At 37.0% G+C, this 16,048-nt stretch overlaps 1 protein-coding gene across 1 annotated transcript in view; it reads left to right on the top strand.

The window, feature by feature from the left end:
- SEC23A (SEC23 homolog A, COPII coat complex component) overlaps positions 1 to 15,392 on the top strand; it is a 50,422-nt gene extending 35,030 nt beyond the window's left edge. Inside the window, exons 13-20 of the mRNA XM_074957105.1 lie at positions 863 to 969; positions 2,260 to 2,413; positions 3,543 to 3,620; positions 4,681 to 4,842; positions 7,923 to 8,009; positions 8,875 to 9,030; positions 9,602 to 9,667; positions 13,918 to 15,392. Coding sequence (XP_074813206.1) covers positions 863 to 969; positions 2,260 to 2,413; positions 3,543 to 3,620; positions 4,681 to 4,842; positions 7,923 to 8,009; positions 8,875 to 9,030; positions 9,602 to 9,667; positions 13,918 to 14,007 — 900 coding nt within the window. The 3' untranslated portion in view covers positions 14,008 to 15,392. The remainder of the gene's footprint in view (positions 1 to 862; positions 970 to 2,259; positions 2,414 to 3,542; positions 3,621 to 4,680; positions 4,843 to 7,922; positions 8,010 to 8,874; positions 9,031 to 9,601; positions 9,668 to 13,917) is intronic.
- Positions 15,393 to 16,048: the final 656 nt, after the last annotated feature.

Here is a 16,048-nt window from a genome sequence, read left to right as displayed (position 1 = left end):
TTACAATAGTTTCCTCTCAGGAAACTCTGGAGGAAGTCTTCAGTATTGCCAACTCCAAATGTTAAAAAACAAAATTATGAGCCATATCCCCCAAAATCATGAGATTAGCTAAAAATCATGAATTAAAAAGTGTTTTGGATTCTTTGAGTTTGGTTTTTGAGCTTTTACGGAGCAATTGGGTCACACTTTTTAAGCATTTCACAGTACACATGAGGTTTAGAAACTTTTTTTTTTTTAATGATAGCTGAGATTTTCATGTAATCACACAAACCTGGAACCTGTGACTTTAAGTAAAACCACCCAATACTGTGACACTTGCAATAAAAGCATGAGTTGACAATACATCCTCTTTCCAGATCTTCCCCCCGCTCCCACCTAACTTATGCGAAGTGAACTAATCATATCACTATACACCAAAAGCTATCAAGTATACAAAAAGAACAAAAAGGAAAAAAAGCCTATTGCTTTTTCTCTAACGTCTTTCCATTGTAGTAATCTTGGGTGTTATTGGTAGGTTAAAAAACAATTATACAGAAATTAGATTTTTCAAATCAACAGTCTCTCTTTAAAACCTTGCTGCTGGCATGATGATTTTTTGTAATGTAGGACTTTCTCCATTAGATTACTGTAATTTTAAAGTTAGACAAATTTAGGACTTAAATCTATAGCTCAAGTTTGACAGTGAGTTTACTGGCTTATATTTTTTATTCACTAGACATTTGCTGAGCATATTAGATTTATTAAAGTAGCTTCTTTCGTATAATTTCTAATTTCAGAATGGATTTTGGCAGTGATAAGAATCCTAATATGATGATTATACTACTGAATCTTAGTGAGATTTTGTTAATTTTTTTTAACACAGCACAATGCTCCAATTCCTCAAGGTGGACGTGGTGCAATCCAGTTTGTGACTCAGTACCAGCATTCAAGTGGACAGAGACGTATCAAAGTAACCACAGTTGCCAGAAAGTAAGCTTTAATTGTGATGAATTAATTTAGCAATAGTGTGATACACATCTGTTGCATTTCAAATAGAATTATTCAGTTATTTAACCCTATTGAGTGCTTTTGGATGTACAGTGCACATGGCAAGGATGGGATTGTGCCTCATACACTATGTATGTCTTCTGGATGAAGAGCTATAAGGCATCCGATTTCTAAGAAGCTGCAGGGCTGAATGGAAATGCCCTGAAATGACCCAAATCCTTGTAGATAAAACAAGAATCTCTGGGTGAAATTCTATGGCTTGTGTTTTGCAGGTGGTCAGACTAGATGATCATAATGGTCCCTTCTGATCTAAAAATCTATGAATATTAGGTCTATCCAGAAGGTCATTTTATACAATTGCTCCTCCACCACCAAAACCCTCACCTGCAGCTTCATGGGTTCAATTAGCATTGCAATTAGCTTGCTTAGAAAACGGAGGTTAGACATTAAGAAGGCAGTTTGCAACACTGAGTGATGTTTTCTTTAGTACTGGGCAGACTATTGCATGCTTAATTTGGTGGTAGATTTCCCTTTACTAAAAGAGGTGTGGGCAATCACTGTTAGCATGAGTCCCAGGTTGACTTACACTTATTACATTAAAAGAAAAGGAGTACTTGTGGCACCTTAGAGACTAACCAATTTATTTGAGCATAAGCTTTCGTGAGCTGTAGCTTACGAAAGCTTATGCTCAAATAAATTGGTTAGTCTCTAAGGTGCCACAAGTACTCCTTTTCTTTTTGCGAATACAGACTAACACGGCTGTTACTCTGAAACTTATTACATTATATTTAATTAAAATCTTCTCAGTACTCAACGGAACTGACATTGTATGCATACAGTACACTCATTCCTCACAATCTGCAAGGGCCCAAAATTAGGGCACAGAATGACACAGAGACCTAGAATGAGGGGCACAAGGAAATTATTATTGCAGGAATCAGAATGTGTCATTAATTTTCAGTTTAACATTTTTCTATATCCTTCCTTTCATAATTCAGCATTTTTTATATAAATGACTCGTAATAATAGTGACATTACATTATGTTTTTGTGGGTGGAACTGCATTTTGATTCAAAATTAGGAGATTTCTGAAAAGAGAAGGGGCAATTGGGAAGTAAAGAGTCCACCCTAACTAAGATCTTGGAATTCCAACATGGGCTTGTCTGTTATGAAATTGCTACAGCTATGCTGTCTGCCTTAATTTTAATAGAATATCCTGAGTCTGGATGTTTTTCCTTTAGATGTGGTAAAAATTATTGCTTTATTTTACAGCTGGGCAGATGCTCAGACACAGATCCAAAACATTGCTGCTTCTTTTGACCAAGAGGCAGCTGCCATTCTTATGGCCAGATTGGCAGTTTATAGGGCAGAGACAGAAGAAGGACCTGATGTACTTAGGTGGCTGGACAGACAGCTGATACGACTGGTAAGAAGACCATACTTTTTCTCTCCAAGTTTACATTGTTAAATAATTCAGGTGTCCAGTGGTAATCTGTAAATACTATATATAGAGAGACTGAATACTTCACCACCACCACCACCATGAATGCATCGCTAACCAAGATTTCCTATTTTACTAACTAAAATCATAACTACTCTAATTATTTTAGTATAGTTAGATTTTAGATAGTATGTGTTCAACTCTCAGCACAGAGTCACTGCTCTGAAGCAGCCAAGTATCAAGAAGTTTAAAATAAGATTAAAGATCTGGCTCTGGGGAGTAGAAATTTAAAGCTGGATGGGGGGTGGAGAGAGAGAAGAAAAGTATGCATTTCAACCTAATTTTGCAACTGAGAAAGTTGAAGTGTAGCTTACCACAGTTAAGATGGACACATAAGACATGAAAAGAAATGTATTACACTTGGGGAAGGACAGACCCATATATTGAGAAGTGTATATGGTTAAATACATTCTGTATCGTCAGTGGTTAAGATGGCTGTAGATACAGCCATCTGAAATTCCCCCTTCCCCCCCCCATTGGTTTCTTATGGATTGTCTAAATGCCTGTCTACTAGTTAAGCTACATCTAGATAGTTGCAACAAGCTATTTCTAGCTTCACTAACTCCTTATGCAAGCACCAAATAAATGCATCCTTAGAGAAGTCCTTTGCCAAAGTTAAAATTTGTGATAGTTTTCTAAGCTGTCTCTGTTAGTGATGTCAGTCTTACTGTACTGTGACTGGAGGTGGGTGAAATTTTTTCAGCTAGTATTTTATTCAGTGTAGTGTTAAATTTGCCTCCCACATGTAAGTGATATTTATTTACAACTTTAACTGTCATAATGATTTTTGTCTGGGAACATTTAATTTTGTAATTCCTCTTTGGGGATTTAAAAAACCAATTCCACAACCCGATATGGAAGGAAATTATTACTTGCGAAGAAGAGCATTTGTATCAAGTTTCATCCTGGACTACATTTGTACAGTAAAGGAAACTTGGGGAAGGAAAAAAAATTGATTATAAAATAGATAAAATGAAATTAAATATTTGAAAATACAATAGTGGCATAAACAAAGCTGCCATACAAATTTAGATTCATTTTTCTTTTCCTTCAGTGTCAGAAATTTGGAGAATATCACAAAGATGATCCAAGCTCCTTCAGATTTTCAGAAACCTTCTCACTTTATCCACAGGTGAGTAGAAAGAAGGTGTTAAAAGTAAAGAGTAAATGATTAGGGGAAAAGCATGGATTCAGGAGGTGGTGGAGGGGATAGGACATTGGATTGGGACTCAGAATCAGAAGACCTGGGTTCTCTTCCCAGCTCAGCCACTTACCTGCTGTGTGACCTTGGGCAAGTCACTTTACCTTTCTATGCCTCTCTTTCCCCTTCCACCCTCTTTCTTCTTGTCAGTTTAGGGCTCTTCAGGGCAGGGACTGTTTCTTACAATGTGTTTATACAGTGCCTAGGATAATGGAGGACTGTTCTTAGCTGAGGCCTCTATGTACTATCGTAATACAAATAATATTAAATAGATGTTGGGGACAGCTATTAAAAAAATAAATTCACAAATATTTTAAATTTCATGCTATACAGGATTGCTCTGGTGATGTCTTTCATGTACTACTTAAAAATGTTAAATTGATGAGGAAACACTTCACTGATGTTTTGTTAGTTTAATGCAGCTGAGCTTAAAAGGAATTGTGCATTTAATAAATAACCATTTCCAGAGCTCTATTAAACCCTGTTGCATCTGGACTTTCCATTGAACTCAAAGCACCTCCAGCGTAAACTGGCTGCACTGTAGAAACATTGGTCCAGCAATAAAGGGTTTGGGCTTTCCATTTTGAACTAAAAGGTCCAAATTTGCAGTTGATAATAATTGTATTGCTTCTCATAGTAAAACTGCTCTTTGCTCAGTTTCTGTGTTTAAAACATAGTACACTAACTCCTAAAAACTGTACAGTTAATTTACACATGCTATTTTAGTAAAGATTATAACAGTATAGAATATTCTGTTTTAAGTATAAATATAGGGGAGAGAAGAGATGTTAAACTCTCCTTTTTGTGCCTACCCATTTTGAGAATAACCTTACTTTATTTTCATAGAGAAGTGCAATGTTAAATTATTTGAGATGCAGTTTTGTGGGTGGTAGATTTCTAATGTTGCACTACCTAGTAGTTTGTTAATTTTATTGGAAACATATTTTTTCCACTTTATTTGTCCAACCCTGTAGGACTTTTTGTTTTGCAGTTTATGTTTCACTTAAGGAGGTCCCCTTTCTTGCAAGTCTTTAACAACAGCCCTGATGAGAGTTCATACTATCGTCATCATTTCATGCGTCAAGATCTAACCCAGTCACTTATCATGATTCAACCAATCCTCTATGCCTACTCTTTCAGTGGACCTCCAGAGGTATGACAATGTTTAATTCAACTATAAGGCAAAAGTGCACTAGATGTGGGATTTTGTATTCATGGCTGTGTTGCAGATATTTATGTAAGTATTAAAACAACCTTATGCATCATCGCCTGTGAAAGTGTGTGTGTGTGTAATGTATTTTATATAAAACAGAAAATTGTGAGCAAGGCAGCTATGTGAACAATGAAATCTGATTATTGCACAATAGCCTCGAGAGCATAACTCGCTTTTTTGTATGATGGCATTCCAAACCAAGACACGTGGGATGAAATTCTGGACCCTTTCAAGTCAAATGGGAGTTTTGCCTTTGATTTCAATGACATCAGGATTTTCCCCGTGATATAAACCTATTTTTAACCCTAGGTTTTACTTTTTAGTAGGTGTGAAGGATTTTACACAATTACTAGGAAAAACAAAGTTTCAAGGCTGTTTATGAAAGGTGATGTCATAGTCCCACCATATATCTCACCCAGAACTGACCCCCTCCATTCTCATACAGTTGACTATAGTTAATTAGCGTATTGCAGTCCTATTAGTTACACTGCAGCCAGTTTTGCAAACCCCAGAATTCTGGCTAGTTTAGATATAATGTAGGCGAGTTTCCAAAGCTTTAGTACTTATTAGTCCCAAACCATTAGATCCCATATCCTGAGTACCCTGCATTTCATTTTGAAATGGATTTACCAGAAGCTACAGTAATAGTCAAGTGAAACAAATACCTTTCCTGAAAACATTTTAAAACAACTTTTGTACATAGAGAATAATATTTGGATGATTTTAATAAATTATTTAGTGTGTGTGTGTATTTGGAACAGATAAGATACAAGATAGTCTCTGCTCGAGAAAGCTAGTAATATAGAAGAATTCTGAGTCAAATTCAATCTTAGTGTGTGAAGCAATTCCACTGAAGTCAATGAAGTTGCACCCAGGTATGCCAGTGAATTTGGCCCTGTCTTTTCATTGAAGTTATAGTGGCTTCATGCTTTCTCATGTGGTTAGATCTCCACACTACAAAGTAAAAACAACGAGGAGTCTTTGTGGCACCTTAGAGACTAACAAATTTATTTGGGCATAAGCTTTCGTGGGCTAGAACCCACTTCATCAGATGCATGGAGTGGAAAATACAGGAGCAGGTATAAATAAATGAAAAGATGGTTGTTGCCTTACCAAGTGTGAGGTCAGTCTAATGAGATAAATCAATTAACAGCAGGATACCAAGGGAGGAAAAATAACTTTTGTAGTGTTAATGAGAGTGGCCCATTTCAGACAGTTGACAAGAAGGTGTGAGTAACAGTAGGGGGAAATTAGTATTGGGGAAATTAGGTTTGGGTTTTGTAATGACCCAACCACTTCCAGTCTTTATTCAGGCCTAATCTGATGGTGTCCAGTTTGCAAATTAATTTCAGTTCTGCAGTTTCACATTGGAGTCTGTTTTTGAAGTTTTTTTGTTGAAGAATTGCCATCCGATGAAGTGAGCTGTAGCTCACGAAAGCTTATGCTCAAATAAATTTGTTAGTCTCTAAGGTGCCACAAGTCCTCCTTTTCTTTTTGCAGATACAGACTAACACGGCTGCTACTCTGAAACTTTTAGGTCTGTTATTGAGAGACCAGAGAGCTTAAAGTGTTCTCCTACTGGTTTTTGAATGTTATGATTCCTGATGTCAGATTTGTGTCCATTTATTCTTTTGCATAGAGACTGTCTGGTTTGGCCAATGTACATGGCAGAGGGGCATTGCTGGCACATGATGGCATATATCACATGGGTAGATGTGCAGGTGAATGAGCCTCTGATAGTGTGGCTGATGTGATTAGGCCCTATGATGGTGTCCCCTGAATAGATATGTGGACACAGTTGGCAACGGGCTTTGTTGCAAGGATAGGTTCCTGGGTTAGTGGTTCTGTTGTGTGGTGTGTGGTTGCTGGTGAGTATTTGCTTCAGGTTTGGGGGGCTGTCTGTAAGCAAGGACTGGCCTGTCTCCCAAGATCTGTGAGAGTGAGGGATCGTCTTTCAGGATAGGTTGTAGATCCTTGATGATGCGCTGGAAGCTGTAGGTGAAGTAACATCAGTCTAGTCACAATTTTCTTTGACTTTTTTTGTACAATCAATACTTTGAGGTATCTCTATCATGATATATCCTGTTGCCTCACATGACATCAACACATAGTGGCCACATTAAAAGCCTTCCAGTTGCCTTTTTAAGTAATAATACCTCAGAATTCATATATGCCTAGGTATTCAATATACAGAATATAGGGCAGCATAGACAATACTATAGTACTATTATCTAATTGCAAAAGTAAGGCTGTAAGGAAAATATGTTCCAGGATGACAACTGTTTCTTTACACACTGAAGCATCTTTAAAGTAGTGACATGCGGGCCCGCTTGCGGGGGGCAGTTGCCCAGGAGCATAGGCAATTTAAAAGGGCTTGGGATCCCCGGTCTCTTTTAAATCACCTGGGCAGGACACAGGGCTCCTAGGCGCGCACAGGGTAGTACTGGCAGTGGCGAAAAGTGCAGGCGCAGCACCGCCTAAATGTCAGGCAGACTGCGTCCGCGGCTTGTACCTGTGTGTACCAGTCGCCGCATGTGGTAGCTCCGTGCCCATGCGGCAGCACCACGCCTGGCCAGCAGCAACGTGGGGCCCGGCTCCAACGTACCCTGCACGAATCAAACCTCAGCCATCCCTTTCTAGGGGGCTCATTGACTGTCCTGCTCTGAGGCCCGGAATTGCTGTGGGTGGGCCTGGTGACATGGTATTGATAAAATGGAGGTGTTTGAAAGACAAGGCAAAGGCACAGTGATGAAATAATTCCCCCAACTCTCGACTTCCATATTTACTTTTTTACATTACACGTTCATGAAATATTGTGTATTTGGAATCAAGCAGTCTAATTTTAAAATGAAATTATGAGGGTTGTAGATATGTAATTTTGAGAAGTAATGATGCAGAACTAGTAGTAATTTTAAAGAAAAGCATTTCCTAAAATTTGGTGATCTGTTCAAAGAGGCTTGTAAAATACTTAGTTTACTCTGTTCTGCATATTCAACTGATTTTTTTCCCCTTTATCTTAGCCTGTTCTTCTCGATAGCAGCAGCATTTTGCCAGATCGCATTCTTCTTATGGACACCTTTTTCCAGATCCTTATTTATCATGGAGAGGTAAGATCCAGTCATTCTTATGTATACATCCTGCTCATCGTAGAAATATTCTGTTACCAAACTAAGGCCCTAATTTTGCAAGCATTTACTACAGTACTTGACTGTGTGTACCTGAGTAGAACCCGATAGAGCTACTTGCATGCATAAAATTAAACATGTATATAAATGTTTGGAGGATTATGGCCTAATGTGGTTTAATATAGTGGCACCTGGTATTACTTGCTATTTCCATTATAAATCCTGTTTTTCAAGGGGGTTAAGGTTCATTTTCTTCCGCACGCCTCAAGCTAAAACTTGTCCTACATGGTATCAGCATGCTAAATTTTTATGTAGAACAGCAAAAGGTTTTTTTTTGTACTTTTGGACACATTATTCCTATTAATATTTATTTATTCTGTGCCTTAGGTGTGTATGACATTTTACAGGAAATAAGATTGGTCCCTGACCTGACAAGTTTACAGTTTAGCACAGCTAAGCCTGACAGACAAAGGTGGGGAAAAGTATGGGCAAGGACAATGGCTACAAAAGTAAAAGTTTATATTACCTGCTTTTGTTACATACACGTTTTGTTAGATTTTGTGTTTAGAGAGTCAGTTTTATAAGTTAATAGGTATTAATAGTTGGAGGGAGCAAAGTCTAGCAAGAGGGCAGGAATGGTAGAGTAGAGGTGAGCATTGGAACATTCCCCTCTGAAAGTCCTATTTATATCAACTGTATTGTGAAAATGGATGACTGTCTTTTTGTTCTGTGTTTGTACAGCACCTTGCACAATAGTGTCCTGGTCCATGATTGGGGATCCCAGGTACTATGATAGTAATACAAATGATAATAATAATGAGTGCTTTTTAAATTTTTTATTCTCTAGACCATAGCTCAGTGGCGCAAGTCAGGCTACCAAGACATGCCAGAATATGAAAATTTTCGCCATCTGTTACAAGCTCCAATAGATGATGCCCAGGAAATTCTCCATTCCAGATTCCCAATGCCCCGGTACATTGATACAGAGCATGGAGGAAGCCAGGTACAGTGAATTGTGTACATTTAAGAAATGAGGTGTCATTAGTGTCTAAATTAAAGATACTATAAATGTTCATTTAATTATTAAAATAAATTTAGTGGATAGATATATAAATGGTGACTTAGCAATTAGGAGGTTGAAATTCTGACAGAAATAAGTATGTAGAAGTAACTTGTTTAATGCTTGATTCCCTTTTTTAGACACTATTATTCTGCCATTCGTTTTTGGATTTTGAAACATTTCTTAGTATTCTATTATTTACATTTATTTTACTAGGTTTTTCTTTAAAAAAAATTAAATTTTCCACAACTTTGAAAAGTTGTCAACATCTCAAATTATTTGTGTGATGTAGCTATGGAATTCAGGGATCTTTATGTTTTGGTTCACATTTACTGTCACTTAGAGCGTACTCACTTTTCCCTACAAAAACTTAACTTTACCAAAAAGAAAATACTAAGAAAATGACAACCCTGCATGCTTTGCTTCAGATAATCAAGGTAAAATTCTGTGGCTACAAGATTTATTTTGTTTTAAATTTAGTGATTTATTTCCTCTTTGGTTTATGTTTTCAAAGGCCCGCTTCCTGCTTTCTAAAGTCAATCCCTCTCAGACTCACAACAACATGTATGCCTGGGGACAGGTAAGCATACAAAACATTGTGCTAAGCTTATCTCAGTGGTGAATATGCTTGAAGGAATTTTTTTTTCTATGTTCAGAGTTTCCCAGCTTTTGACACAGTGAAATATTAGTTGCATACAGGCAGTAATGTCCACAGTTAAAACGAAATGAGAAAAAAATACAATATTCCTGGCCGCCACTGAGAACTACCAAGATTAAAGAGAAGATGCATCATTGCTACTTTATTCCCCTGAAAAAACTGGTCCAATTTACTGCTTGGAAACTTCTCTTAGGCTTGAGTTGAGATGTTTTCCCAAATCAGACACTATCTTCAAATTCTTTACAGTGAAAAGAATGCTGATGAGAGGGCACTAATCCTTGGGCAAAGATTTTTCTGGATGCAAAAAATTCTGTTATTCATCTCAGCAATATAGTTCAGGAATTGATCACCAAAAAGTGCCAGAAAACTGTCCTACAAACTGATAGACTCTGAGATTAAGGTTTAACAAGGGTGGGGCAGTGCACCAGTATTTTATTGATACTTGATTTTATTGATAATTTGTTAGTCTCTAAGATGCCACAAGTACTCCTTATCTTTTTGTGAATACAGACTAACATGGCTGCTACTCTGAAACCTACCATTGATACTTGGGTTTCCCATGGTCCAGGCTGCCATTGAGTAACCAGGAAAATTAGCTTTTCAAGTCCTATCTCCAGGAAGAAAGCTTATTAAATATACAGAAATTCAGGAAGTAGGGCTACCTACAAGCAATTCACTTTCCTGACTCTGTTGCAGCCATAACAGCTCTGCACCCCAATCCCCTACCCTCCCTTCCAGCTTTGAACTTTATAACAGGAAAAGAAATATAACTATGGGTAAATGCTAAGTTAGTGGCATTGTCAAACAAAAATGTACTGACATTAGGTATGTACACACTTCTGTTGTTGACCAAAACAGCAGAAGCTCTTGCCAAGTAGTCTGATGAAGGGCATATTCAGTCCGAAACATTAACGAGATGTCAGAGTATTTCTCCAAATTTATAATGTAACCAAAACCAAACTTTGACCCAATTTGAAAACTAAGTAACTGTATTTGAGGCTGGACAAGTTAGACTCTTTTATTTAGAAAGGAAAAGGCAAGCTTCCCCTACCAACATTATTGACATAGACTCAGCTGCAAAGTAAAAATAGAATTTTTCACATTTCCATTGACACTGTATTATATAATTTCTGCATGAACTCCTGCAAGGTTAGCTTTCAGTTACTTGTGCAAACAGACTTCAGCCGAATAAACTAGTCCGTTTATCACATGATACGTGCCATTTTTTTCAATTTTAAACTTAACTAATTTTGCTTTTAACCTTTCCCTGAGCTATGTGGGTTGTTTCTTGTAATTCTGGCTGATGTCTGAATTGGTGAAAATCACCAATAAAATTTGATACTCCACGTTGCCCTGAAGAGGGCACCTGCACACCATTGAAACCGTGTTTCAGGAGGCAATGAGTCATATAGTTTACGCTTTAATATCTAATTGTAAGTGAAGATTTTTCAGACTTTGGCCCTGTATGTGCATTTACTGTATTTAAAACATATTCAGTAAAAAATAACTTAAAATTTCAGTAGAGAGTTCCATTGTATTTACTTGAAAGTACATCTTCAAATTACTCTTTAAGCAATTGTAATAGTTTAATTTGAACTGGTACAAGATAATATCTAGCTGTGCTTGTCACTGCTTTCAACTGTACTCTTTCTTTGGTGGTGACTGGGCATTTTACAGTTTTTAAGAGAAAAAGCTGCATACAATTTCTTGAGTCTCTACTAATGCCAAACTTCTTGGCATCAATATATCTGCCTGTGTTTAAATTTAAATTTTGTATATATTTGCATGCCGCAGTGCTGGGTTTTTAAATGAATAGAAATTATATATTCGTTCAGTCTGTGCAAAAACAAAGCTAATTTTCATGTACTTCTCAGTTTCATACAATGAAACCTTGCTAGTTTTCTCACTGGTAAACTATAGAGCCCAGAATTCTCAGTAGACAAAGTGTTCGATTTGTTGTTTACTGAGCTACTCTCTAGATGGTCTTCAGCTACATTAGTGGTGGATTATTAGGTGATGTCGAGCTCTCTTCCAATTTAAAAATTGTGGAGTGGTTAGTCACACTCTCACTCCTTGATGACAGTCTATTTGTAATCCTGTTGCTGCTCCTTGCACAAGGAGAGGAGAATTCAGACTAAACTACTAAACCCGACTCTGCCAATGATCACTTTGTGGCTTCAGCCAGTTCTAAAAAAAGTCTACTAATTTTGAGTGCCCTAATTTAGACACCTGTTTCCTGATCATGAAAAGTGTCACAAACACCCATTCAGCTCACTGACTTCCGTTGGAGCTATGAGTGTTCAGTGTCTCTGAAATGAAATCTTAGTTGTGTCAAGGTGGGCATGCAAAGACAGATACCCCAAAATAGTGAGCATTTTTGAAAATGTGGCCTTAACCTCTGTGGTCTGTCTGTTTTGTTCATCTGTATTATTATTTGCATTTTTATAGTGCCTAGGGGCCACAGCCTCGGACTAGGACCCCACTGTGCTAGGCACTGTGCAAACACAGAACAAAAAGATGGTCTCTGCTTCAAAGAGCTTACAGTTTGTAAGAAAAAATATCATAGATGGACAAATAGACAGATAGATGGGGGAGTACATGAAGACAGTATAGGTCAGCATAAGAGGCAGTGGCCTCAGCACAACCACAGCCTAATTATTCTCAGGTTTTTTGTAGTAATCACAGCAAAGGAGGGTTTTAAGGAGGGATTTGAGGGAGGACAATGAGGCAGCTTTGCTGGTGTTTATGGGGTGCTCCTCCTGCTCCTCTGTAAAATGGGTATAATGAGACTGACCTTCTTAAAAGAGGTCTTGTGAGCTTTAATTACTTAATGTTTGCAGAGCTGCCAGGTCTGTTGTTTTTCTTTGTGTACTACAGGTTTTGGCCTTTTTACATGGAAACTTGAGCAATTTGCCAATTTTTTTTCTAATGTTCGGCTCATTGCTTAGTATAGGCAGGTCTGATATGAAATCAGAGAACCACTTGTATGTGTTTTAAAAATAGTGCTCACACTAAAATGTTGAAAATTTACTGTCTGTTTCCTTGACTTCTTAGCTCTCTAAGGCTCTCTCCCAAGTGAGTCCAAGCAAATATGTCTCTTTAATATCCACACTCAGTTTTTTCATTTCATCCTCTGAAAGCTTGTATTTTGCCATGAGCACTTCACAGGGAACTTCTTGGAATTCTTCAAGTCGTTCCCTGAGGTCAGAGAGCAAAGAAAAGAAAAATGGGGAGACTGCATCTTTTTGATCCCTGACTCTGCAGTGTGTATGACCTTTAGATATCATTACCAGTTTTAAGAATCGCAGAATGGAACGGCTGTTTAGCTCTGAGCCAGCATCCACTGAAGTCTATGGAAAGACTTCTCCATTTGGGTATGTCTATAGTGCAATCCTGGGGTGTAATTACAGCTTATGTTGACATTCCCGAGCTGGCTTGGGTACTGGAGCAATGGACTGTACTAGCCTGCCTGGTATGTATTACTCATTTGGAAGCTTGTGCTGCCCGGCTTCACTGCTTCTGTACTCAAGCTAGCTAGATCTATACATTGGAGTGACATGAACGTCAATGTGTAGACATACCCCTTGACTTCAGTGGGCATTGGATCAGGCCCTGGGCGGCTTGCTGTCTTGTTTCCCATTGATATTTTGGGTGTGTGTTTTAAATCATAGTTAATTTAGTGCTGGTCGTAACAGGCATTCCTCTGTCTTTCTATTTTTTCTTATTTGGTGCACTAAGATAGGAACAAGAAAAGGAGTACTTGTGGCACCTTAGAGACTAACCAATTTATAGGAACAGTGTAGGACATATGGCATGACTTTTTAATTTTCTCTATAAAATGTATATTCAATATTTGTCAGCTATCTAAAACTTCAGGCTTCCCACAAATACATTTAATTATCTCCCCACATTATGTCTTGTTGCAGAATCTGTTTAAGATGGGAAGGAATATAGTTGTGATGGGTTATACTTGAATTTATGCAAATATATTAAATGTATGTAAACCTACAATCTAGCATTTTTGTCAAAATGATGTTTGTAAAGCCCTTTAAAAATATTAAATGATTATTTTACAGAACATACTGTGCATTAAAAATTGTTTTTTCCAACTACACTTGCTTCATAATTAATATAATCTAATGAATTCTCCTTGTTTTTACTTTCTCTTGGAGGAGTCTGGAGCACCCATTCTGACTGATGATGTCAGCTTGCAAGTCTTTATGGATCATCTGAAGAAACTTGCTGTCTCTAGTGCTGCCTAAAAATGATGCAACACATTACAGACACTGACAAGCTGAACTGTATTTCGGCTTTCTTTTTCCTTTTCATTGTGTCTACAAACAGAATGCTGTGATATGCACAAGCTGCCTAACTAGATTTCAAAGTGGTGTAGTTTTCAAGAAAGCATTTGTTAACAGCAAATGTCTTAACGGAATATAATTAGAGGAAAAAGAACAAAGTCTTTTTGGTTACCATGATGATTTATATATATATTATTTTTAGACCATTGAGGATAACTTTGAAATGTGATATTTTTTTAAATGGTTGAGAATGTGACTCTGCCTTGCACTACAAAGACATGTTAAACATTACAAAGGAAGTCTATAGTGGCACTGGGCTTTCTAGATTGCCTTGTGACTACTTCTCTTTACTAATTTTGAACAAAAAGCAAACAAAGATACAGAAAAAGCATATAAAATAAATAATATAAACTCACTCTTTCTGACTTAGTCTACAGAATGTTTAGTTTCTTCAATAATCAGCTATGTTTGTGTGGTGATTATTTAGGAAAAAAATTTTCTTTCAAATATTGACTTTTTTATGTTTTTTTTTTTACCTTTGCTTTTTTGGTAACAGATTGTTTCCTTCCTTTCCATTTAAAGAATTTGAGCACAATTTAAAAAAATCAGTTCTTGTCCAAAGCGTAAACCTGACAATCCACGTTATATCTCTGCCAGTAATTCTACGCTATTACAGTTAGTACTATCAAACACTACCATACATGAATATACTCAAGGCAAAGGAGAATAATATCAATGCATTTTAGATTGTTCTAAGAAAAACCCTACACTACAGTTGTGAAGTGATTAGAAATGTAGTCTTGATTTGTCTTAGCCAGAAAATTTACTTTTTCCCTAGGATACATAGATTTTTTTTGTTATAGCCTTATAATAATATTTACTGTGATGTGTGGCACTACACATATGCTTTTTTGTTTCTGCTTCCTTTTTGTTATAAGTTCAGTAGGCTGCAAATTTTTGTCGAAACAGTATTATGCATTATATGCCATAATTGTAATAAATTTAGTGATACTCTGTTCTTGATTTTTTTTTTTGTAAATTAATGTGTTCACATTTACTGTTTAAAGTTTACATATGGAACAGATGTTTACATTGCTGATGTTATTTTGACAAGCAAAAATGTAAAATTTGGTAGTGGATAATAATAACATGTTATACAATGACTGAAGGAAGAGAGATAATTTTGACCTAGAAATCCAGTTATATGCTCATGAGATAGGCATGAGTTTTCTCCTGTTTGTCTGTAAATTCTGTAAAACTTGATGAAATCAATAGCTCTTAGTTTTATTTCCTTAATTTTCTTTTATCTAAATGAGATTATATCCAGGCCAAAAGAAGCTCAAATAAAGCATACCTTTTCTCTCACTGTTTTGGTATTTACTTAACTGTTGGTAGAGTATATTTATATCTGATAAACTTTTGTCTAAAAGCAGATGTGGTACTAAAGTTGGAGATAATGAAAGTCATAATAATGTCACATATTTTGTATATTTACACAATTGTATAATTTTGCTGCTGTAGCCATCAAACTTTCAGCTTAGTTTCTAGAAATACGGAAAGGGCCCAAATCACTGACAATTTAGGTAGCATGAATTGTGACAGTTCTTGGGGTACCCAGGACTGAGTGAGTTTATTATTCCTGCCTCCAGTGAAAGGGTGTCTTCCTTGTGGTAGCTGGGTGTCAGCTTCCTGACACTGCCTGCTCTTCAGCCACTCAAGCACTCTCCTCTGGGCTATGTAAGCCCTTCCTTTGCCTTGCAGGTTAACAATAGGTGCACCCCAATCCTCGAATCTCTTTGAATCGTTCCCCTGTGATATCCAGCCCCTGACACTGGTTACTCACAGAATTTCTAGATCCTTTGCACCCAAACGTTCAGCTTGCCACAGTTTACCATTTTTACCTTAAACCAATGCTTTTGTCAACCATGCAGCACTTGTAAGCATTAAATACAAAAATTTTATTTAGAAAAGGATAAAGATTTAACTAGGAACAAGAGAGAAT

The sequence above is a fragment of the Natator depressus genome, chromosome 6 (genome assembly GCF_965152275.1).
Source record: "Natator depressus isolate rNatDep1 chromosome 6, rNatDep2.hap1, whole genome shotgun sequence".
In the NCBI taxonomy this organism is placed as follows: domain Eukaryota; kingdom Metazoa; phylum Chordata; order Testudines; family Cheloniidae; genus Natator; species Natator depressus.
The sequence above is the reverse complement of the archived record's forward strand: the minus strand, read 5'-3'. Positions and strand labels throughout refer to the sequence as shown.